Source organism: Mytilus californianus, unplaced genomic scaffold (assembly GCF_021869535.1).
Source record: "Mytilus californianus isolate M0D057914Y unplaced genomic scaffold, xbMytCali1.0.p SCAF_2, whole genome shotgun sequence".
Taxonomy (NCBI): domain Eukaryota; kingdom Metazoa; phylum Mollusca; class Bivalvia; order Mytilida; family Mytilidae; genus Mytilus; species Mytilus californianus.
This window is the reverse complement of record NW_026262668.1, coordinates 815,559-840,619: the sequence shown is the minus strand read 5'-3', so window position 1 is coordinate 840,619 and position 25,061 is coordinate 815,559. Positions and strand designations below refer to the sequence as shown.

The 25,061-nt window shown below is 31.9% G+C and overlaps 1 protein-coding gene across 1 annotated transcript; it reads right to left on the bottom strand.

Moving 5' to 3' along the window:
• Window positions 1-606: 606 nt before the first annotated feature.
• LOC127729040 (tetratricopeptide repeat protein 16-like) lies at window positions 607-25,016 on the bottom strand. The gene is made up of 12 exons (XM_052236658.1): window positions 24,937-25,016; window positions 19,262-19,895; window positions 14,881-15,035; window positions 14,280-14,612; window positions 13,459-13,588; window positions 12,708-12,922; window positions 11,793-12,040; window positions 11,348-11,499; window positions 10,611-10,703; window positions 8,937-9,145; window positions 2,697-2,892; window positions 607-2,277 (listed from the first exon to the last, which is right to left on the bottom strand). The coding sequence occupies exons 2-12, from the start codon at window positions 19,808-19,810 to the stop codon at window positions 2,065-2,067; spliced, it is 2,493 nt and encodes an 830-aa protein (XP_052092618.1). The 5' UTR covers window positions 19,811-19,895; window positions 24,937-25,016; the 3' UTR covers window positions 607-2,064.
• Between the last annotated feature and the right edge of the window lie 45 nt (window positions 25,017-25,061).

The window sequence follows — 25,061 nt, the reverse complement described above, 5'->3', positions numbered from 1 at the left end:
TTGGTTTTAATTGTCTTCTGTATTTTCCTTAAGACATTCAAACCAATCAATGAAATGAATGGCAAGGAATTATACCAAGTTCCTTCTAACAGTGCATTTTATTAAGTGTGGAACATCAGTAGACTATATTCATAATGTTCTAACATGCTGACAAGAAAGTTTATTTTTGTTTAAAAAATAATGTTTTCTGATAGATGTTGATTTTACAAGGGTTTCTTTTTGTCTAGTTGAGAGTTGAAAAAGTTGCACTGATTTACAGCCATAAAACTCATGGTAAAGACATTATAACATCAATATTGACAAACACTGACAGAATGATCAATCAATCATAAAATTGATGACACACAATCAAGTTGATTTATCTCATCTGGAGGTATTATATGTTGAAATTTGAATTTGTTTTAACATCTTCTTCCCATTTGAAAACCTTAAACCTTAGTAAGTTGGATGTATACACATAAATGTAGACAGAAACACTATAAGCTTCCTGGTATCACAGACTGGGCATAAAAAAAGCAGCAATGCCATGTAACATGTAAGATACTGACCACCTTTGATACTTTTCAGGATTACAATAAGTCTCCATTACAATATAAACACAACTGATTTGAAAATAAGACATGTTTTATTTACTTTTTCAAATGAACATAGATCTTATAAAATTTATAAAATATATTGAAATAAAAGCATCATAATATTCTTAAAATAATATCACAAATGTATCACAGATAACTTGCTTTCATCATTGGCAATCCACGTTGGGTCTATCAATTTGCTTTGGTACATCACATGTTAAAAGTTTGTCTCCATTACAAATTATGAGTTATTTCATAAGCATGTTATGTATTATTTAATAAGTTAAGAGTACTTGTCTTACAAATTGTCTTTTTATTATTAAATACAGTAGCATAAATGAATATTCCTACATACATTACTATGCAGATATAATCTTATAACCATGATCCGACTACAATAAATAAATCACTGCACTTCATTTGACCAATTAAATTGCCTTAGTGCTCTGTACATTTGTAATAAAAAAGTTTTGAAACTATTTTTAAAAGTTATTTTTTTCATTGAAAAGCACCTCTGTCTAACAAAAAAAAACTTTATACAAACAAATACTTGTAAGTATTTTTTGTTGTTGTTTATGTTTTAAAATAAAAAGCACTGAAATTTTGATCAAGTTTCCAGAAAATATAATGTTTGTTTCAGTTCTAATGTACATAGTGAAAGCTATTCCAAGAAAAAAAAAATTATTATTCATTAGCTAACAATCTTCTTAATATTTTTTCAAACTTTCATGCAACATATCAATCAGTTCAGCACATTTCATAATATCTAATTAAATAGTGGTTTTACTTAGAAGGAAGAAAAATAAATACATTAAGGATGTTCGCTCCTCTTGTTTTTGAATTTTTGCCAGATATTCGGAATCCTCTGGTTTTATCCATGTACTGCCATTAAAAAAATTTCCCTGCTAACCTCTACTTTTCTTTTCATAATTTTATTACATATAGTTTAAAAAGCCATATTTGAAAATGCTATAAAATCCTTGTTATTTTTTCATAATTTTGTAAAGAAAAAGGGTGCCAATGTTAAATGTATGAAAAGTCTAGAGAGAATCATTTCCCGCCAAATTTTCAATGGCTTATATCTCGAAAACAAACACACGGACCCTTCATTTTTTTCTGCTTTTTTAGTTCCTTTATTCATATACTTTCAACTTATAACAGTCTTTTAAATAGTTTGTTATTTTGAGACAGAGTAGCTTATGATAATGATTTAGTTTATGACAATGTAATTAATGCTCATACAATTGGCACTCATAATTTGACATGAAACATTTTCAGCACTTAAGTTGGTGTAACACACCACATCCTGTGACATCTATGACGTTTAATTCATTCAGCACTCTATGTGTTGGCATTCCACCGAACTGGCAGTGATTATTGTCTTACATATTTCTGAATGCTCCAAATGTAAACTCTCTGAATTTACCAGTTATTATGGTCGTGGGACATAACTCAATGTTCAAATTATATATTATCTCCCTTGTTTAATTCAAGCATCAACAACTGGAATTCCTTGTGTAAATTGTCTCCAGTTTGTACTACTTCCTTTATTGGCACTTTCTTCAGCTAATCTGGATTTTCTCTTAAATGCACGACCCCCATACATTGGTTTGGCTGAGGGAGGGGGTAAGGGACACACCCTTCCACCTGAGTATTTCAAAGTTCTTCTTTCTATCATCACAGTTTTAACATCCTCATGCACCTGTAATAAAAACAGATTTTTATTTATATCAAAATCTTACATTTAAAACACAATTTTCTTAAATATAATACCACACAGCACAAAAATTGTAAGTCTTACAATTAAAATAAACAGGGGAAATTACCAAAAGGCAACATGGTTGACCGGTCTCATAAATATCTTTTTAGGTTTTTTAGGTAATATTTGTATATATATTTTATCCATGACTTTTCTGATAAAATTTGAATAATGAATTAAAGAGATCAACCCATATAGGAAACAATAACAATATAAAATAGATTACAATGTATGAAGTATCAGAAATTAATCTGTGAACAAAATCTTATAGTAAGGTCCTATTTTTTAAAACCCTGTATTTTGAATTCAACTATGTTCATTACAAGTCATTTCCTGATTTCAATATAACATTGATAATTTACCTGTTTCTTTTCTTCTGCAAGCTTTAAGTTGAAATCTCTTTCATCCATGCAAGCTTTCAGGTCGGGGAAACAACTTCCTGATTTGTACATTCTCTCCTCCACATTAGAGATGTCAGCATCTTCCTGACTCCAAGTTGACTTCACAGATGCTGACATTAGTCCAGGGTCTTTTGTAGTTTCTACTACATCGGCTAAACTAAATTAAAAGAAAAATATATTTTTCTACTTTCCCTTTGAAGATAGCTACACTTATGCAGAATGATCTCAGCTGTTACTTTTACAGTTAAATGTTTGGGTTTGAGCATTGCGGATGAAGGTAAATCCAGTAAGCACCTAGGACGCACAAAATTTAGAAAGTGTTACAGTTGAACATCGTTGTGTCAAAGTCAAAGGGACTAGATGAAAGTATTCGACTTATCAGAGGTTTGAGTGTGACGTCATATATTTGAAATGTATGAAATACCAATATGAGATTTCTGTAAACTAGATACATGTATATTGATCATTGTGCCTTTTTCAATATGATAATATATGATTGTGTATTCATGTTCCGTATTTTTTCTTTCTATAAATAAAAATGTAAACACAGCTAACGTAGTTTATTCTTTACTAAGCAAATAAATTATCAGGTAAGAAAGCATACATTTATTTTCATAAAAGACAAAAGACAAGCACTACTATCTTTGAAAGGTTAAAGCACTAGCTATTCATAAATTCCATCATAATAATTAAACACACAAGTACATGCAGATGCAACAAACAACATTCACAAATAAAATCAATTTACAAATATTTACAAAGGTAAATCACTATAAATTCTGGAATCACTCGCGAAACGAAACAAGTCCTGAAAGATCACTCATGAGGGTCGTCTGCTTTGCGATCATCTTTCTTTTAACCTGTTTTCTGGTGAAGTAGTTGTTGATCTTGGCGAGTAGTGGTAGCAAATCTTCTGTATTGTCCTGATCTTCAAAGTATGACTGATCATCTCAACCATGGCAGACAAGCTCAGAACGGGTTTTTCTTTCGTTATCATATCATCTTCCTCACTGTCTTCTTCTGTTTCTTTCATTGTCGAAGTTATCTCGTTGATAATATCGTCGTCTGTTAGTGGCTCAGTGGTTGGAATATCATTGTCGATGTTGGCGTATTCTGTGAAGTAAATCCTGCAAGACCGGCTAATGGAATATCATCTTTTTCTTGTTGTCACTTACTCCGGACTCAATGTCAACACTGAAACCGGCATGTCTAAAACCAGCAGAATACTTTTCAAGCCTTTAACGTGCCAATGAGCAGGGCAGTTGTCAACTATCATTGCTACTTTCCGTTGCTGCCGTTAAAATTTCTTGTCAAGCTTGTTTAACCAGTTTGGTAAAGATTTCTGATGTCATCCATGCTTTTTTATTCGCCTCATACTGTGTTGGTAGCGTTTTGACATTCTTAAAGCACCTTGGGTTAACTGATTTCCCAATGACAAGTATTTCAACTTTCTCGGAAGCGGACATGTTTGTACACACCATAACTGTTAGTCTCTCTTTACTTCTTTTACCACCACTGCAATCTACACCTTTGAACTCTAAAGTTTTTTCTGGCAACAATTTAAATCAAAGCACTGTAAGCGCTATATGCAGTTAACCAAAAACCAAGGCAAACGTAATTATGAAAACTGTGGCAGTGTTGCTTCATTTTTTTTAAAGATTTAAAAGAACAAACATGAAACATTCGTATATTGTACATGTATGTTTTTTAAATGAATTGGTTATTAAGGCAAATTAATTAATATTTTATCTCAAGATTTTCAAAAGCAATGCATATATCAATGTATATTTTTAATGATGAGTTTGCAGTGGTACAAGTTCGCAATGATTGCATTTGTTCTAGTTGGTAGTTAACGTTGGTACCAGTTGACTTTTAGTGGTACAAGTTGACGTAGTACGAGTTTGTAATAGTATGAATGGACTTGCTACCCTGGCAGGAACACTGAGTTTGGGTTCTACAGTACAAAAGTTATGAGACACAAATCAGCCAAAGGTTTACTACTACAGGGATCAAAGGTGAGGTCTGATTGACCTGCCCATAGTAAATGTAAATGACCCTTACCTTCACCAAGTCCATGATGTCACTCCATCCCAAGTTTGGAATAAAATGACAGGTTATTATAAAACAGTTGGTCAAACGTTCTTGGGCTTTTACACTGCTTGAAAGATTTATATGTTTTCTTTAAAATGAGCCATAAATGAAAATTTTTATAGGCCCAGAAATAATTCAAAAAATAATTAAAGTAAATTCAATTAACCTAGACTTATTTTTGCATCAATTAAATTTCATAATAAACAAGAAATAATTTTAACTGGATGCTGTTACCAAGTCTTCCAAACAAAGCTCCCATACATCGTCATTCCCATGGTCGCCTGACATTGGGCAAAGTCCAGTACAAATTGGTTAGGTCTAGTAAAGTGATATGCATATGTGATGCCTAGGAGATTGACCCTGTATGTCATTCAAATCTTCTTGAAATGACGAACAGGAATAAATATGGTTTAGGGGTGGGTATCTCACAGTTTATAAGTTCTCAAAAAGGGGGGTGATCCCCAGGGGACTCACCCTTTATTTCATTTGATTTAGTTTATTGTCCCATACAAGAATACATATGGTTTCTGGGTGGGGATCTCAACCGTTTACAAGTTTTCAAAAAGAAGGGGTGGGGATGACCCCTGTGGACTCCCCTTATATTTGATTAGATTTATTGTCCCATACCAGAATATATGTGGTGTAAGGGTGGGGATCTCGACCGTTTACAAGTTTTCGAAAAGAAGGGGGTGGGGTGACCACAGGGACTCCACCTATATTTCATTTGATTTGTTCTCTTGTCCCATACATGAATATATGGTTGAGGGGTGGGGATCTCGATAGTTTACAAAGTTTTCAAAAAGAAGGGGGTGGGGTGACTCCTGTGGACTCCCCTATATTTCATTTGATTTGTTTTATTGTCCCATACAAGAATATATATGGTGTAAGGTTTGGGATATCGACCGTTTACAAGTTTTCGAAAAGAAGGGGGTGAGGGTGCCCACAGGGATTCCACCTATATTTCATTTGATTTGTTATCTTGTCCCCTACATGAATATATATGGTTTAGGAGTGGGGATCTCGACCGTTTACAAGTTTTCAAAATGAAGGGGTGGGGTGATCCCTGTGGACTCCCCTATATTTCATTTGATTTGTTTTATTGGCAAATACAAGAAATTATATGCAGTAGGGGTAGGGATCTCGGCCGTTTACAAGTTCTCAAACAGAAGGGGGTGGGGTGATGCTGGGGATTCCCCCTATATTTCATTTGATTTGTTTTATTGTCCCATACAAGTATATATATGGTATAGGGGTGGGGATCACAACCGTTTACAAGATAAAAGCACATTTTCAAATTGAAGGGGGTAGGATGATCCAGGGACTCACCCTATATTTTAATTTATTTGTTCTATTGTCCTCTTATCATTACTGAAGACTGTGTTTGTCTATCACTTACTGTTTTCAAGTAATAGTCATTTGAAAAATGAAAAAAAATAAAATCCCATAGGGTTCTATAGTAAACCCCTCCCTTATTAAGGCCCCTCAAAATACCCCTAAATAGACCCCAATGCACAAACGAAAGATTGATGGCTCCGCTAAACATGTCAGTCTTACATTTTATGAAACCCTAAGTAAATCTGACAAGCGGTTCAAGTTGTCTTTTTAGACAGTCCTACTTGTCTCGGGGATGAGTTGTCCACATTTCGTAAAACATCCCATCAACGTCGATTTTCGGATCTGTTTCATTCATTAACAACAACAACTTTGGCAAGTCAGTGATACGGAATAATATAATAAAAGAAGGGAATTTAAATGTGCATACATTTAATTAAAATCAATTAAATAATCACAATCTTCTTAAACATGTTAAACGAAAAGAACATCATGATTAACAAAACTTACTTTATAACATCAGAATACTTACTTGCTTACGGTTCGTGTAAGTTGAAATTACCGCCAACTGAGACTTCTATATATTTATAACTTTATTTCCTCTATCATAGAGATTTGGTGTACATGAACAATATTCCTGCGCCTTTTGCCATTTGGGAAATGAAAACAACTTGTAATTAGAGATTTTCGGCGATGAAATATTTCATACAATTGTTCATTGACATCTTAGCCAAAAGCACATGGGATAATACACTACGTACGGATTTCTTTTGAGCACTACTTCTTATGTGCAACTTCAAAAATTTTGGGTACTTCGATGATCATTTAAGGTTTTTCTGGTCATATTTTTTCTATTCCAAATTTGAAAGTATGAAAAAAGTGCCCAATTAGTTATAAATAACATATAAGCCAGCTAGATAATAACAATAGCACTTTTTAAACCATTCAGTGGGAAGAACACAAATCTAGGGTGGTAGCATAATGCAGCTTAACTGCATAAAAATAGCCCAGTCTCGTCAGCATTGAAAATGTTATCTGGTGTAAACTCTGCCATTATGCCTTTCAATTCTGTTACCCAATCGTTCATAGCTTCACTGTTAACATCAACAGATTTTGCCTCTCCACAAATTTTCTTAAATGTGATGTTGTGGCGATCTATAAAACGATCAAGCCAACCATTGCTGCATTTAAATTCTGGGAGATCTAGTCTTTTTGCAAATTCCTCTGCTTTTTTTGTTAGCATTGGACCTGAGATAGGTAAGTTTCGATCTCTTACACTTGTAAACCATTTGAGTAAGGCGTGTTCAACATTTTCAGAAGTTGCAGTTCTCATACATTTTCTTTCAGGGGCAAAACTACTTTGTTGGTAAGCTTCTTTAATTTTATTAGCACTATTTATCCAAATGGATAATGTATTTGCTGGAACACCATAACTGTGTGCAATTTCTGATTTGGGTTTTGAGGCCCTTTCGACTTCTAGTATGGCTTAGTAATTATCTTCTATTGATTTGACATTGAGTTTTCTCTTAGCCGATCTAGCTATCCCCCCGGATGACCCGGTGCCTTCACTAGATTGTTCAGCTAACATCGCGTACTGTAAGAATGAACTATTATGGCCATGCAACCCCTTTTATAGCAAAGTAAAAATATTTTCATAACTGATCTTTTTGGAATGTGAACAGTTTTCATAGATTAAAAGACTGACTCATAATCATTCATTAACTATTTTAATCCTTTTAATTATTGTTCTTATTCTAACGGTTAATTTAATCTCGGCTTGGGTCATTTAAATTTGTTTCGTTTTTATACCAGGTGAAATATGTTCAGGCCAGCACATTAAAGTTCCGCTTGGACGATCAACAAAGGTGTTAATTACCGGTCACCATAAACATGTCATTTTAACTGTTATACAAACAAGTATGTTTACACAGCTTTAATCACTTATGAAAATTATCAGGTTAAACAAGAAAAACATCCGTTATGATTTTTATTTTTAAAGTTTTTTTTTCTTTCAAAATTTCTTACTTTTGAACTTCGAGACATCGGGGTCAATTTACATCAATTTTGAATCGACCGGACTTGAGAATTACCTCGACTTAACCGAGAATTCGAATCATCCGAGTTCGACTCATCAGAGGTTAAAATGCATTGATCAAACGGGAATTATGCCGGGACCGAGAAATTACTTCGACTCATCCGAGTTTTCAACACAACGAGGTTTGACTGTATTTTCATTTACAGCTTATTTTCTTGTCACCATAAATGTGAAATACGAAAATATATATCATAATAAACAAAGTCATACATTATCTATGGACTTTTCTTTGTTGGAATAAATGCAATTTTTCTGTACGTGTCATAAACCTAACTGATTTTTTTTTTTTTTAAATCCCTATGGTCATCTAGGAGTTGTTACAGGGCTAGGGTAATTAAAGATTTATTCATAAAATTTTGTAATAAGTACTTTATATACTATATTTCTATGCCATCATAATCTTTAATAAGAAATCTATTACAAACTGTGCATAAAGACCTCTATTTGGTGGCAGACAATATTGTTTCTCTTAACCATTTTATGATAAATAGATAAGATGGACTCTCATTTCAACAGGGGAAACGTGACCTTATAAAAAGGGCAAACAGGCAAACAAACTCCAATAAAAAGAGGAATTTTAAAAAAGGTTACAAATAAAATACTGTTCTAAAAAATTTAAAGATGTCTTATATATGAGATGAGTAGAGGGGATATTACAATTTGTGAGACTATGGTACAATTACCTAGCACTTGCAGTTGATGATTTAGGCACTAACACTTTGGGATACAGTATGCCACGAAGGATTGTTTTGGCCTGGTCAGCAGCCCTACTGTTGACAACATCACCAACAGACTTCCCTGGAAACAATCTGGACAGGATGGACAGAACCTCTTCATTGGTAGGGTCTAATAGAAGTCCCATGATCAAGTCTTGTCTAGCACCTTGCATATTCTAAAAAATAATACCATTGAAGAGAAGGTTAAGCACCTTGCATATTTGATACTGAAATGTTTCTTTCACCTGTTTTATTTATCATTGAATTCATGTTGAAAGCTGTAATATGAAAGTATCAAATAAATTTAACATTATCAATTTTCTATGAAAATGAAGTCAAGGTCATATAAACCCTGCCAGACAGACATGTACACCTTACAACCATTCCATACAAAAAATAAAATTGACCTATTGCTTATGGTATCTGATAAATTGAAAAAATTACAAAAAACTTATCATTAACCAATGAGGCCAAGGTCAAATGAACCCTGTCAGACAGACATGTACACCTTACAATCTTTTCAAACACCAAATATAATTGACCTAACACTTATAATATCTGAGAAATAGACCAAATCACAAAATCTTAACTTTTATCACTGAACTGTGAAAATGAGGTCAAGGCCAATGGACATATGACAGACGGAAACTTCAAAACACAATGCATCTATATACAAAGTATGAAGCATCCAGGTCTTCTACCTTCTGAAATATTAAGCTTTTAAGCAATAAGTTAACGCCGCCAGATCATTATCCCTAGATGTCTCCTCTCTGCGACAGAAGTTGTCGACAAGACAAAAAATAAGCATTGATGTAGAAAAGGGATAGCACCTTGCATATATATTGTAAAAAATCAAAATCAATGAAAAGTAGATCTAGCACCTTGCATATTCTTAAAAATAAAACCAATGAGGAGAAGGTCTACTACCTTGCATGTTCTTAAAAATAAAACCAATGAGGAGAAGTTATATGTCTTTTTACAAGAAGAAAAGGTTTTTTTTAATTAATACAAATATTGAGACAAAATTCATAAATATAAATACTGATATCTTTTAGACTTAGTCTAATGTCTTATGATCACTTGAAGGATATTATTTGGTAGATTTTTATTCTTTCTTATTTTCAAATTCAATGGGCCAAAAAATGGCCTTATCTTACTTTCTCCTTTTATATTGTAGAATACATATACTGCAAATTTATGAAATGCACTGCCTGCTTAAAAATTGCAACATTAAAAACCCATTAAATATCAGAAAATGCATTCACTTCTTTTAATTGCATTTCACATTAAATCTTCAACATCATAAAAAAGTCAGCATTTCATCAATTTTGCTAAAAATACTAAATAACTAACTATATTTTGTTCCAACATGTAACATTTTGTTCCAACTTCACAAAATTTCAAATGTTGTAGACTTTGGAATTATAAGCATTAAATTGAATTCAGATGTGATGCTAATGCCTGTGTTACTTCCTAAGAAACTTAAACAATTGTTGACATCACCAACAACAGAAATACAGCACACCTAAATGTCACCTCTGCAACAAGAAACAGGCGAGACTAAAACTAAATCCATAAAATTAAAGATAATAAAGGCATCCACATAAAGCAACAAACTTCCTAATTACTATCTTTACCTACCTCCATCATATATCTGGTTCTGGACCTAGATATATAGTAACTCCCCATCTTAATATTGTACTGCAGTGCTTGAGTAAATTTTGATTCGGCTTCCTGTATAAAAGAACAATACAGTTATAGAATTATACTCATTCAGTATGTATTACAAAACTTGGATTAATATTCAAATGGAATACAGAATTACAAGATACAGATGTTAATTTGATGCCCATTGTCAGTGGTGCTTGAGAACAAATACTAAAAATCTAAAAGTCTCAAATATTTTTTGAGGAAAACCAAATAAAGAACACCTGTGCATATTGGAAAAATTACTATTATTGATTTTTATTTGTGGGATACTTAATTCTAGTAGATTTAGTGGGTCATAGGCTCACAGCAAACAACAAATTTAAGAATACAACATTCCAGTTTTAATTGTGAAATGAATCAAAGCTTGTATGAGAATCTGCTTTTTCATTAAAAGTCATATCAACTTCCTGATTCCAGTTTTGTAAGCCATATATTAATAGGTTGCTGTCTCATTGACATTTCCCCTACATCTCCTTTCAGTAATATTTAAATATTAACTCTTTTATTTTTCTTGACTTTACTTATATTTTTTTTTCACTGAATTTTCTGTTATTTCATGTTTCTACTATATTACACTACTCATTTCACCAACTACAAATACTACATAGAATTAAGTTATTCTTTTAGTTACACCTTTAAAAAATCAATTTTGGCACAAGTATACTCACAGGGTAGTTTTTATCTTGGTATGCTACAGTGGCATATTCATTATAAATAACTGACACTCGGTTTTTTACATTGCTGTCCATGGGATCTAGGTCTAAGGCTTGGTGGTAATCTTGTAAGGCAAAATTATAATCTCCTTGTCTAAAGAAACAATCTGAAAAAAAAACCAGATTATTTCTGAAATGATGGTTTACAATTCTTCGAATTGAAACATATAGCATATAATGAATGGAAAAGTATTTTAAAGAATACTGCAAGCATTTTATTTCTGGAGACCATTTTGTTGCATCATTATAGGTATATAACTGAGTCAGAAATATAAGAAATTTGTACTTCCTCCTGTTTAAAAAATTAAAAAAGATGCAAACACAATAATAAAAAGATTTCTAAGTACCAAAACACATCTTGAATCAAAAACTAATGTAAATCATAAAACTAGCTAATTACCTCCCCTGTTGATGTAAAGTCCCTTTTCTCGCTTCTCTCCCTTAATCGCTTTATTTAATAGTATTATAGCTTCATCATAAAATCCTTTGGTAAAGCATTCCACAGCAAAATCATTATAAGTCAACAAAAGTTGTCTTTGTGATTCTATATATACAGGACTCTCTTCATTGTGGTCACATTTATCTAGCGCCAACAAGAAATCGTCTATTGCAGCATTGAAATCTGCCAATCTTCTGTGTAATGTTCCCCTGAAAAAAAGTCAACCATAAGATGTTTATAAATTTCTTAAATGTTTGCATTGTATTAAATTGAATTTCAACTATTTCTGTTCTGAAATTTCACTTATTTAAGCTTGTCAGAGAATGATCTGACATCTGATGAACTTTGGAGGACTTGCTGGGGCTTTTGCCTAAGCAAGTCCTAATTAGGCTGTGAGATGTCAGTGCAATCTCGGACTAGCTTAAGTTTGATCTGAACAGGTAGTAAATACATAAATGTTGAAGCTCTGTCCACAGAACAGTTTGTTTTATATTTTATAAAACACTAATATTAGGCAGAAATATAAGTACCCCACAGTTCTGATTGATTATGAGAATCAACAGAAAAGATAGGAGATATTAACTACCAACTTTAAGCTAACTTTTACTTTTGACATCCACATTGTAAGTGCAAAAAGGGAGATTTTTTTCTATCATGCCTGTATTATTTTATATCTCATGATAAGTTTTACCATAAAATGTCTGTTATAATTTTTTTTAAATAATGCAGCTTTTTGTTTACAAAACATATACTCTTGTCTAGTGTTTCTAAATATAAACATCACTTAAGTTCTGTGTGGTCTAATGGTATATAATGCATAAAGGAATTGTTTAGCTGAGTTCCATCAAACTTTATCAATCTCAAAATTTACATTACCTAAGAACATGAAAATCTGCTACTGCTGGGTCAGTTTCTATGGCAACAGATATTTTTTGCAGTGCCTCTCTATGTTTTCCTAGCAGGTTCAATTGCATGGCATGATGTTTATTCTCTAGAGCACGTTTTTCCAGTTTAATCATCATTGCTTTGGCCTCAGGATGGTCTTCATTTAACTTCATGGCATCTTTCACATCATAATAACACAATGTGGTCTGAAACAAAGTAATACCTAAGAGATTAACAACTAAAACAACTTATATAATCAAATGTTAAATCAGCAATAATGACTTTTATTGGTTTTATATAAAATCCTTAATTCTTTTGAAGATAGAAAATGCAGAGAAAAAACTATTTTAGATACTTTAATCATAAAAGTAGAAATGTCTATGCAATTGCATATTTTACAAATTTTACAAAACAGTAATGTACCTATTTCATTTTATTTCATTCTTTTAGGGGTTTTCAAGTTATATAATTATGATATGAAGCAATCACCTAGAAATGGATCTCTCTTGCATTTACTATTTCATATCTTTTGATTTATGTTTCTAAATATGTCATTACTATATTATTATACCATATCAAGACTATTGTCTTCTTTTCTTCACATTTCCTTCAATATGAAGTTCAGGTTTACAGTTTTGATAATTCATTAATGCTTGTTCTTTTTATAAATGTCAAGACTTATTTTATAGATGAACAATTTATTCAATCTTGCTCTTTTTAAAGAAATATTGGGATTACTTACATTTCTAAACATTTCATGTAATCTTGCCCTCATTATATAAAGATCAGGATTGTCATTTTCAGATTCTAATCTTTTATTTACTAATGCTAAACATTCTCCATGTCTGTGTAAGGCTGCTAAACATGTCATACTGAAAACAGAAAAAACATGAGACAAATTTTTCAAAAAAAGCCCAACAATTAAATGATCTGATATGCAAAGTTGAACAACGTGATAAATTTAGCCAAACTTATATCATACCTTTAACTTTGAATTTTTCCATTATTGTTTGCAGGCATGGACTTAGTATTTTGTATTATTTTGGTTTAAACTCAATTAAGCATTTTAACATGATAACCCTTGGCTAGTATTCACATTTTTTGAAAGTATGTCTAATAACACTAAAAAAACTGATTAGTAGTGGTATCACTTAATGCTTTATATGCGGTGAATTTACAATACTAAGTTAACCCCAAAAGTATCTTCTCCTTTATTCACAATTTTCTAGACCATGGTATATAGACTTATAGGTCTATTGTTGAAGACCCCAGTGTTGATCTCTAATTGTCTTTTAGTTTTTGTGGGGTTGGGTTGCTGTCTCCTTGATATCTCCTTTTATTCATATGGCAAAAAATGCATGGAACAAAATAACAGGAATTACCAAAAATATTGGAGAGTTCAATAGATCACACCATTACCACAAACTCCTCAGAGAAAGACACACATGAACCAACACTGACAAACAATCAGTATTTATTAAAATTATGAGAACCTAGCTAGTTTATATGATTTCTGAGATACATATATATATACTGCACATGCTAATATTGCTTTAATAATACCTCCTAATATGATATCCCACATTATCTGGTGCCATTTCTGCAGCTCTGGCAAATGCTTCTAGAGCTTCAGGATAAAGTCTTTGATCAAATAAAGTTTGTCCTTGGAAATAAAACAAGAATGCAAGTCTTTTATAATAATCGTCATTTTCCGGTTCCATTAAACACACTCTTTTGTAATTCAAAATGGCTGACTGAAAGTCACATAACTGGATGTAAGCTTCTGCTCTCTCTACGTAATAAATATGTAAGTCTCTCAAGGCTAAAGATTTGTTGATAAAGTTAATAGTTCCAGTAAAGTCTTTCTTCTCCTTAAGTTCCATAGCTTTGTCAAAACTGGAAAATAGAAATTATACAAATCATTACAATTTTTATTTGCAATTTAATTCTTCTTTATTAGCTAGTATACAATTTCCAATATAATTTTTGAATTAACATTGATTTCTTACTGTGTTCCTCCAAGAGGCGATCACCTGGTGAAAATGTTTATACTACATGAAATACTGAGAAGAAATATTAAAAGGACAATTTTGGGTGGCAGAAACTTACATGACTCAGTACCATAATAAAACACCTATTTTATGCATATAATAAGTTTATTTACTGTTCATTTGCCCTGGCATCAATTATCTCTTGCATTCCTGGTGAATATTTACTAACTGGTTCCCACGACTCTGGTTGAAACAGGGTCTGTTGACGACGTTTAGCATCGTCTAAAGTTTGTTCATCTACAGCTGTAGCAAATACACTTGATGCTGCCTGTAAAATAATTGTATATTAATTATAGCATTAACATATTTATGACATTACAATATCTTTCTATTTATTTACACACAATATGCTACAATGAGTTTCATTACTTTCATTTTTTCTTGAGGAAGGTATAATTTGTAAATAGTTATAATTGGCCCATGGTCTGCCAGTTTAGGTTATTATTTTGCAAAAAAGATAAATAAATTACAATTGAAAAAGTGTTTCCAATTGAAACTTCCAATATTGTCTATGTTATGTTAAGCTTATGACAAAATGTAAATCAAGGTCAATATATTTTTCTCAATAAAGACAGAAATTTGAGTTCTGTTGAAAAAAAAAAATTGCCATTAAGGGACATAATACTGGATCATATATTTAAGGAATTATTAAAAGGAAAAATTTAATGTAGAAATTATTACACATTGAACAGAATAAAAAACATTTAAATATATGAAGAGTTTGTACCAGTACATGTATATACTAAATATAACCAACTGAACATGTGGCCTGTTGACTGTCCTTGCTGAGTAGCCAATGTTCAAACCTTACATGTATCTATAGATCACATCAGCTTATCACTACTACTGAACAGTTTCAAAACTAACAATTGGTCAATTGCAAATACACAAAATGTAAAGAGAGGAATGAGCTAACTCTATAATGTAGGCCTGTAAAATATCATATACATGTATGACTGATTTTTATAGTTCGTTCTTATGTTGTACTGTTACACCATTGTCCCAGGTTAGCGGGAGGGTTGGGATCCCGCTAACATCTTTAACCCTGCCACATTCTGTATGTATGTGCCTGTCCCAAGTCAGGAGCCTCTAATTCAGTGGTTGTTGTTTGTTTATGTGTTACATATTTAATTTTTGTTCATTTTTTGTACATAAATTAGGCCGTTAGTTTTCTCGTTTGAATTGTCATTTCAGAGCCTTTTATAGCTGACTGGCTCATTGTTGAAGGCCGTACAGTGACCTATAGTTGTTAATTTCTGTGTCATTTGGTCTCTTGTGGAGAGTTGTCTCATTCAGGCAATCTTACCACATCTTCTTTTCTATATGATAGATATACATGTTTCATGTGTAATGAATCAATGATTGTTTATTAATATCACTGATCAAAAATGGATATGAATTTAACATGTGTTTAATGAAAACATCTGCAACACTATAATTGTGATTTCGTCTCTCATTTCAATTTTGTACAACCTTTGCGAATCTTGTGGTGGTAAAAATGAGGTAAAAGATGCTTAGAATAGAACTCTATTTTTCTTAAAATTGAGAATGGAAATGGGGAATGTGTCAAAGAGACAACAATCCGACCATTCCAAAGAGCAGAAAACATCCCAAGGCCACCAATGGGTCTTCAGCACAGCGGAAAAATCACTCACCCTAAGGCGGGCATCAGCTGGCCCCTAAACAAAAATGTGTACTAGTTCAGTGAAAATGGACTTCACACTAAACTTCGAAACATATAATAGAACTAAAATTAAAAAAACATACAAGACTAACAAAGGCCAGAGGCTCCTGACTTGGGACAGGCGCAAAAATGCAGCAAGGTTAAATATGTTTTGTGAGATCTCAAACCCTCCCCTATACCTCTAGCCAATGTAGAACAAACAAACTCACAGCAATGTGCACATTAAAACTCAGTTTAAAAGAAGTCGGAATCCGATGTCAGAATAGATAACAGAAGAAACTAAACAAAATGACAATGATACATAAATTAACAAAGGACTACTAGCAGTTACTGACATGCCAGCTCCAGACCTCAATTAAACTGATTGAAAAATTATGTCTCCATCATATGAAAAACAAGCACAATCCCTCCTGTTAGGGGTTTAGTATCATACCATCATAACATATATGAGAACATAACCCGTATGAATCCATGACAACTTGCCCCACTGCCCAATCGACCCACACCAAATCGCCCAATTTTTTCACCAACTCGCCCCACTTTCTAAAAAATCGCCCCACTCTTGTTTACCGTTGAATATAGGTCTTCAAACTCGCCCACCTTATCAAAAAGGTTAAAATACCGATGAATAAAGGTCAGCCAACTCGCCCCATTTATGAAAAATAGTAAAATCCAGATGAATTTAGTCCTGCCAACTCCCCCCACTTATGAAAAAGGGTAAAATCCCATTTAATATAGGTCTGCCAACTTGCCCCACTTATTAAAAAGGTTAAAATCCCTTGAATATAGGTCTACCAACTCGCACCACTTATGAAAAATAGTAAAATCCTGATGAATTTAGTCCTACCAACTCGCTACACTTATGAAAAAAAGAATAACATCTTGTTGTCTTACTGCATAAATGACTACCAACTCGCCCCACTTATAAAAAGGAGTTTAATCCCATTGAATAAAAGTCTGCCAACTCGCCCAACTATTGAATAAAAGAATTAAACTGTACTGAATTAAGGTCTACCAACTCGCCCCACTTATAAATTAAATGAATACTGATGAAAACCTTAGAAATGCATCTTGTTTTTTAACTCTTTTTTTTTGGTTGAAATAAAGCAGAAAGAGGTAAGTATCAGCATTTCTGTGACGTACGATGTTTAATTGACTATTGTAACTGTTTACGACATTTGTTTTTTGGTAAATGTAATCACTGTTTTACTAGATAAATCAAGAATCATGGGTGTTTATAACAACAATAAATTTATTCTCCAATAAATCCTAAAATTACATAATAATAAATAACGTATCTACAATTTTATTTTAAGAAATGAAGCATCATTTAATTTCAATCATAATCATATATTCAATTTTTGATTTTTATTAGTATCACAAGTGATTTGTTTTATTCTGTGTGGATAAGTTTTCATAAGTGGGGCGAGTTGGCAGACCTTTATTATATAATATCAGGATTTTACCCTTTGTCATAAGTGGGACGAGATGGTAAACCAGAGTGGAGCGATTTTTTAGAAAGTAGGGAGAGTTGGTGAAAAAGTGGGGCAATTTGGTGTGGGGCGATTTGGCAGTGGGGCGAGTTGTCTTGCTTCCAACCCGTATCATGCCAACAACTGGTTTTAGAATAAATGTGTTTATTTCCAATGCAAAGACCCTATGAGTGAATCAATATTATTTTCAAAATATGCCATCTTTAATGACCTGACAACAGTATCGTAACTATATCCCTTCTGAATAAGTCTGCTTAAAGGTTTGTTTAGCTTTTGAGGTGAATGATGACATTTTTGTGCTTTGTATAGAATATTACCATAAAAGATTGAAATACCTGAAAGTATAAGATGTCTACATGCATGTTGATTTATATTTACGAATGATGTCCTTGTAAAATGTCTTGAAAATACACCTCAAGAACTATTGTCAAACAAAATGATTGTAGGACATAAGGAGATAATCCATATATGTTCGGATGACGATCATAATTAATAGGATAAGTAATAAATCATATTCTCATTACGGTTTAATGCAATCTGTGAGTATAATAATCCTTGAAAGGATTAAGGTAAAAAAAAACACATACAACAAGTGAAACAATGTGTGGTTAATAAAAAATGCATCCAATAGTTAGGAACAGGTTGAAATACAAAAAAAATTAAAAATATAAAATCTTGATATTAGGCAGGAAGGAATGCAGAATGAGGTACAATTAAGTGATAACAAACAAGAATTAAATAAACAAAGGATAATTCGGGTGGATTTTTTAAGAATTGCCAAACAACAGACTAAACAGGGTATGGTGTATTATATGCATATACTGATTTGTTAATTCTCACCCCAAAGAAAACTTTTGAAAACATTGGTTTTTCTTTCTAAAAAACAATACTGAATTTACTATTCACTGTATAATGTTTTAACAATTTATACTACAGTAATTTTGCTTTGAATATGTATTATTGCAGCATTCAATAATTAATTTCACTGTTTTTCTACAGAGATATCAACATAAAATGTACATGCATGCACATGAATAAATACAAAATCGATGCACAATGGAACATAAAGGTGGTTTTATTATATTTTTTCAAACTAAATTTTCAGAATTTTTCTCTACACATGTAGTACATTTTATATACATGTACCAGTGTAAATTTTAAGACAAGACATTTCAATTACAAGTTTTTTATTTTATAAAAAATGCATGAACATTGTGTTTGTATGATTGTTTTTTGTTTAACTGCCAAAGGGAAATATTTCATGCATATTCAACATGGTTCATTAAAAGACATACAAACTCTGAAACAAAACCATACCTGTGGTTTAGCTGAATTGTTATCATCAGGTTGTTTCTCCTCTTCTGCCTTCTCTGGAGCTTTCACCAGTGCCATAGAATTCTGTGTATCCTCCATTCCACTGGTACTTGTTTCATCATAGGTAAATGTTGAAGACTCTTCCACTATTTCTTTCATTGCTTTTTCCACTCTGTTATCCTGTTCTTCCAGAAATTTGGTATTAGATTTATTAAACTGGTGTTCTAATGATGGGTAAAACTGATCAACTTTAATCAGTTTTGGATCTATTTTATAAGTTGATATTTTTACATCAAATGGATTTTCACTGCCTTGTGTCTTGAGAAAATCCCCGCCACCTAGATCACTGGACATTTCTTTAGGTTTTTCAGGTGGTGGGGGTACTTTTTCTGACGATGTTTTTTCCACTGGTTCCTTGTTTTCATTTTTACTTTGTTTTTCTGGTTCCTTTATTGTTTCTTGTTCATCTTCATCGGGCTGGTCCTTAGTTAAACTTGTGTCAACTCCACCAGACACAACATACTCAGTTTTAAGCTTTCTTTTATCTGCCATGGTGATGGATTTTTTTTATCAGAGAGACAATTTAATTTATTCCTTCTCCTCACATCTCAGCATTCAAAACAGTTACATTATTTAACTGAAAAAGTAATAAACTATATATCTTACCTATAAAATACATACATGTATTGCACACAATTCATATCTTGCTTTTATCTTATTCTAATTATTATTTATTTTTAAAACAAGAGGCTCATGAGAGCCTGATATCGCTCACCTGTAATTTCAGTTTCAGGCATTTGACTTACATTTGTATTTGTAGATCTTACTTTGCTGAACAATTTTGTCATTTACACTTTCTCTCTTTCTATAATAATATTAAACTAATAATAAATTACCCAAAACTGTAAAATTTCCTAAAAATTAACTATTTCTGGACAGTAACCCAACAATAAGTTGTCCTATTGGTCTGAAGATTACTTGACAGGTGGATCTAAAACTGTTTAACACTTTCACCTATGTCAGTTTTGCTCTTACTGCTTTAGTTTTTGAGATGAAAGCCAAAAACTTCATTTGACCCCTATGTTCTATTTTTAGAAACTGCCGCCATGTTTTTGAATGGATCAAATCCCTGAATACAATCTATAAACTAGATACCCTAAGGAACCTTCAATTAAAGTTTTTAAGTATTTGGCCAAGTAGTTTCATAGGAGAAGATTTTTGAAAAAGTAATTAGACTTTCACAAAAAATGTAAAAAAAATAATGTTTTAAGGGCAATAACTAATTAAGGGGTCAATTGACTATTTTGATCATGTTGACTTATTTGTAGATCTTACTTAGCTAAGGAACATTCAGTTAAAGTTTGGAAGTATTTGGCAAAGTAGTTTCAGAGAAGAAGATTTTTGAAAAAGTAATGACTTGCAAGAAAAAAAGTAAAAAATAAACGTTTCAAGAGCAATAACTCCTTAAGGAGTCAATTGACTATTTTGATCATTTGACCTATTTGTAAATCCTACTTAGCTGAACATTTTTGCCTTTTACACTTTCTCTCTATCTGTTATAATATCAAAAATAATAACCAAAAACAGTAAAATTTTATAAAAATGAACTATTTAGGACAGTAACCCTACAATGGGTGGTCCAATTCACCAATTGGTCTGAAAATTTCACAGCAGATAGAATTTGACTTATTCATCACTTTAACTCCTGTCACTTTTGCTCTAACTGCTAGTTTTTGAGATAAAAGCCAAAAGCTGTTTTGACCCCTATGTTCTATTTTTAGCCATGGCGGCTATGTTTGTAAATGGATCAAAACTTCGGATACATTTTATAAACCAATTACCCTAAGGAATATTCAGTTAAAGTTTAGAAGTATGAGGCCCAGTAGTTTCAGGGGAGAAGACTTTTAAATGTTAGCAAACATGATGAACAAATTGTGTAAAATTGTCTTTAAAGGGCAATAACTCCTTAAGGGGTCAATTGACAATTTTGGTCATATTAACTTTTTTGTAAATCTCACTTTGCTGAACATTTTTGCTGTTTACAGTTTATCTTTATCTTAAATAATATTCAAGATAACCAAAAACTGCAAAATTTCCTTAAAATTACCAATTAAGTGGCAGCAACCCAACAATGGGTTGTTCGGTTCGTCTAACAATTTCAGGGCTGATAGATCTTGACCTATTGAACTTTTTACCTCTGTCAGATTTGCTCTAAATGCTTTAGTTTTTTAGATATAAGCCAAAAACTGCAATTGACCCCTATGTCTTTTTTTTAGCCATGGCTGCAATGTTTGTTGATGGATCAAAACTTCGGATATAAATTATAAACTAGATACCCTAAGGAACATTCAGTTAAAGTTTGAAGGTATTTGGCCTAGTTGTTTCAGTGGAGAAGATTCTTGAAATAGTTTATGACGACGACAGACAACAGACGCCAAGTGATGGCATTCAAGCTCACATGGCCCTTTGGTCCAGGTGAGCTAAAAAGTCTGCATAGTTAGCCACTAGTCCAATGCTCCAGACTAGAAGGTATTTGCAAAATTTTGTTTAGACACATAAGGAAAATGTCTGAATATTGGTCTTTGGACTAATACATGTAGTTGGAAAAGTTTTGGCACAGACTATGATTAACATGATTGAAAAATTACTGTGCTGTTACATTTATTATACTTTTGGGTATTTGTTCATACCATTCACGTGTGTTACCCTTACAGTGCCTCCACACTATTCTTATTTACATTATGTTGAGGTGATGTCCCCGGACACTTATATTTTCCAAAATTTTGGAATTCTGATACCGCCACAGTGTAAGTTCTACATTATAAACATTTTATAATTCTATTCCGTGAAATTACATTCGTCAGTATTATTTTAAGAACAATTTTAATGACATTAAATGTGAATGAACTTCGTAAACAAGAACTAAGGATAATCAATTAATCGTATCTATATTATTACTATTTTCGTAACTGTACATAATTCATATGCGTTGATGATGGACCAATATTTGTTTATTTACGTTATCTGTTCTGTTGCCGATATTGACAATCTTTGATAAGTTATAACATTTACGTAATGGATCTCCGCTTGAAAAATAAAAGTATGGAAAGCAGTATATGCCATAATCATTGCTATTAATAAACAATTATATACGAAGGAAATAACTGGACATAATTAATATCTTTTTATAAATATGTAAAAATATTTAACATGTTGACTTTTGAAGTAATTCATAATTTTCTATGGAACGCTAATTTTGACACTTTTATTATTTGGAAATATAAGTAATTTAGTAAATGTAATTTTATTCAATTTCAGCTTTTTACCGCTCACAAACTATCAACACTTATTGTACATCTACCAGAATAAAGATTATCACTCTTTAAGTGTTAAGTTACTTGGTTAAGCTGACTGTTATTTCCCAGGAATAGGCAGTACAATTACACATATATACATATTATAATACATATACACAACAAAAATAAAAAATGCAAATTTTAATATCAATGAATTGGTACAAATTTATAACAATGCTAGCTACCATCTATGTGCCTTAAAGTTACAAAAATGTACCACAAAGAAATTTTTTTCCCTTATATAGTAGGTCAAGTATTACAGAATCTCAAAAAGCTATTACATTTAGGCCTATTGTTCACTTTCATTTACTTTAGAGGACACAGCCCAAATAGGTATTTATATACTAATCTTTCCCCAACTTTTAACATAAAACATAACCCTAACTAGTACAGGGTCCCCTAAAGTAATTGAAGGCCATGGTTGGAGTAAAATTTGATTCTAATATGAGGCAGTTAACTGTGAAAGGGGACTATATTTATAAAGTTATAAATTATTTTTGGAATTCAAGCATATTTTAATTTCAGAATCTGTCGAAAAAGAGACGGAAATACTGAAATGTTTCCAATGTTGGTCCTGTTGTTAGGGATTCTAGTTGTGACGCCATTTTCAATGTAAACAAAGAAACACTATCATCAGGTAAAGTTTTTTTTGTTTCATAAAATAAAATTGTTATAATTTATATCTTTAAATGACGAAGATAATTTATCGAAGATACCAAGTTTGCTTGTTAATCTTATCAGATACTGAAATCTGAAGGATTGATCAGGTGAGTTTCCCAAGAGAACACATTTTGTTTGCTATAAAATCATATGTTGAATAAGCTCCAGACTCATTTTAAAATGTAAGGAATTAATCTTAATTACTTAACTGGCTGTTATAATTTTTTGGGTAATCGAAAACAACAAATTTGCCAGAAACAATATATGATGATCCTTCCTATATTTTACTCAAAGTCCCATGAAAAACAAGACTGGAAGAGAGAATGAGATTTCTGCGCAAATGTGGGAAACTGAAAAAGTTAGAAAAAAAAAGTTAACAATTTTGAGTTCATTAATTAGCAGATTTTTTTTTTTTCATTTTATTGATTTTCTTACTGTAATTGGGGACTTGGTCTAAGAATGAACTGCCCCACAGCCACTTGACCTACAGTTGTACATGTTACTCATTTGGGTAAAACATAAGACATTGTGATGTGAATATATTTGCTTTGTGACATCTAATTTTCCAGGAAAATGAAAGATTGTTGCCATTCATATATTCTATGTATTTTAATGCAATGTGCCTTGTATTGAGTCTTTACGGATTGTTATCAAAATTGCATTTGTGCTAATAAATATTGTCTATTGTATACACCTTATCGCTATTTGTTCGCCACTGCTGGACATCATGATGATCATACAGGTACAAACCGTAAATATTTGACATCACAATAAAAAATGTCTGATGCCACAAACGAAAAGTGATTGTTGTGTGATGTCAATAGTTCAAGTGTTGCAGATTCTAAGGTCATGGGATGCAGATTCCAAAATAGCAATAAGGTTTATTGATTGATTGATTGTTGGTTGCATCTACATCTAACTTCCTGACAATAATATGTTATTATGAAAGTGAAAAGATGGTGAAGTGACCATTTTCCTCATTTGAAATTTGAAAAAAAACTTGTCATTTCCCCTAGTAGTAGTAAACAGTTGCTTATAAAATAAAGCCATCAAGTCTTTAGTCTTTAGAAGTGTCAACTTGACACTATAATCTCTCTGTACTTTCGATCACTTTGGTAATTTTATGTCACTTTTGTATAAAACTCATTAGTACATTTGTATTTATGATGTGGCACTGCAGAGAAAAATAAATAAATAAATAAATAATTGAATAATTAATTAAAAAAAAAAAAAAAAAAAAAAAGTGAATAAATAATTAACCCTTATAAAACCTTAACTATCTATTTTGTGAACCTTCCAGTATCTTTAATAAAGACCCCTAACAAATGTTGAATATCTTCTATGTGATGTTTGTAATTTTCATTTTCTGTTGTTGCTAATTATAAGTTATTATAAGACAGAAAACAAAAGCAAAATGAGTTTTAGGGAAAACTCAAGTGATAATTTATGGAGATTTTTGTAAATAAAGATTAAAAACAAGCTTAATAGTCTATCTTCTTCTTATAAAAACTTAAAAAACTGATCAAGTTGGTGTTTTGAGAAAATTATATTACATTTTTATTTTCCAAATTTTTGCATCAACACTGAAGTTGAAATATGTGTTCGGTAAATTTCTATAATGACTGCTCAAAATTGTAAACTGTCAGATCTGTAAAAACAAACCTTCACTGTTTTTGACAGTTACACCACGACCCAGTGCCGCCATATTGTTGACAGATATCGCTATGGTAGTTGGATATCTGTCCAAAAGCGAAAAAAACGAATATTCTGATTGGAAGAATAACATA

What these genes read in the sequence shown, in the direction of transcription:
- LOC127729040 (XM_052236658.1), bottom strand. Translation starts at nt 19,810, where the DNA reads ATGGCAGATAAAAGAAAGCTTAAAACTGAGTATGTTGTGTCTGGTGGA. An exon ending in ACAATTCAGCTAAACCACAG is followed by an intron (nt 15,036 to 19,261) that starts GTATGGTTTTGT and finishes ATTATTTTACAG; the next exon opens with GCAGCATCAAGTGTATTTGC. An exon ending in ACTTTACATCAACAGGGGAG is followed by an intron (nt 11,500 to 11,792) that starts GTAATTAGCTAG and finishes TTTTTTTTTCAG; the next exon opens with ATTGTTTCTTTAGACAAGGA.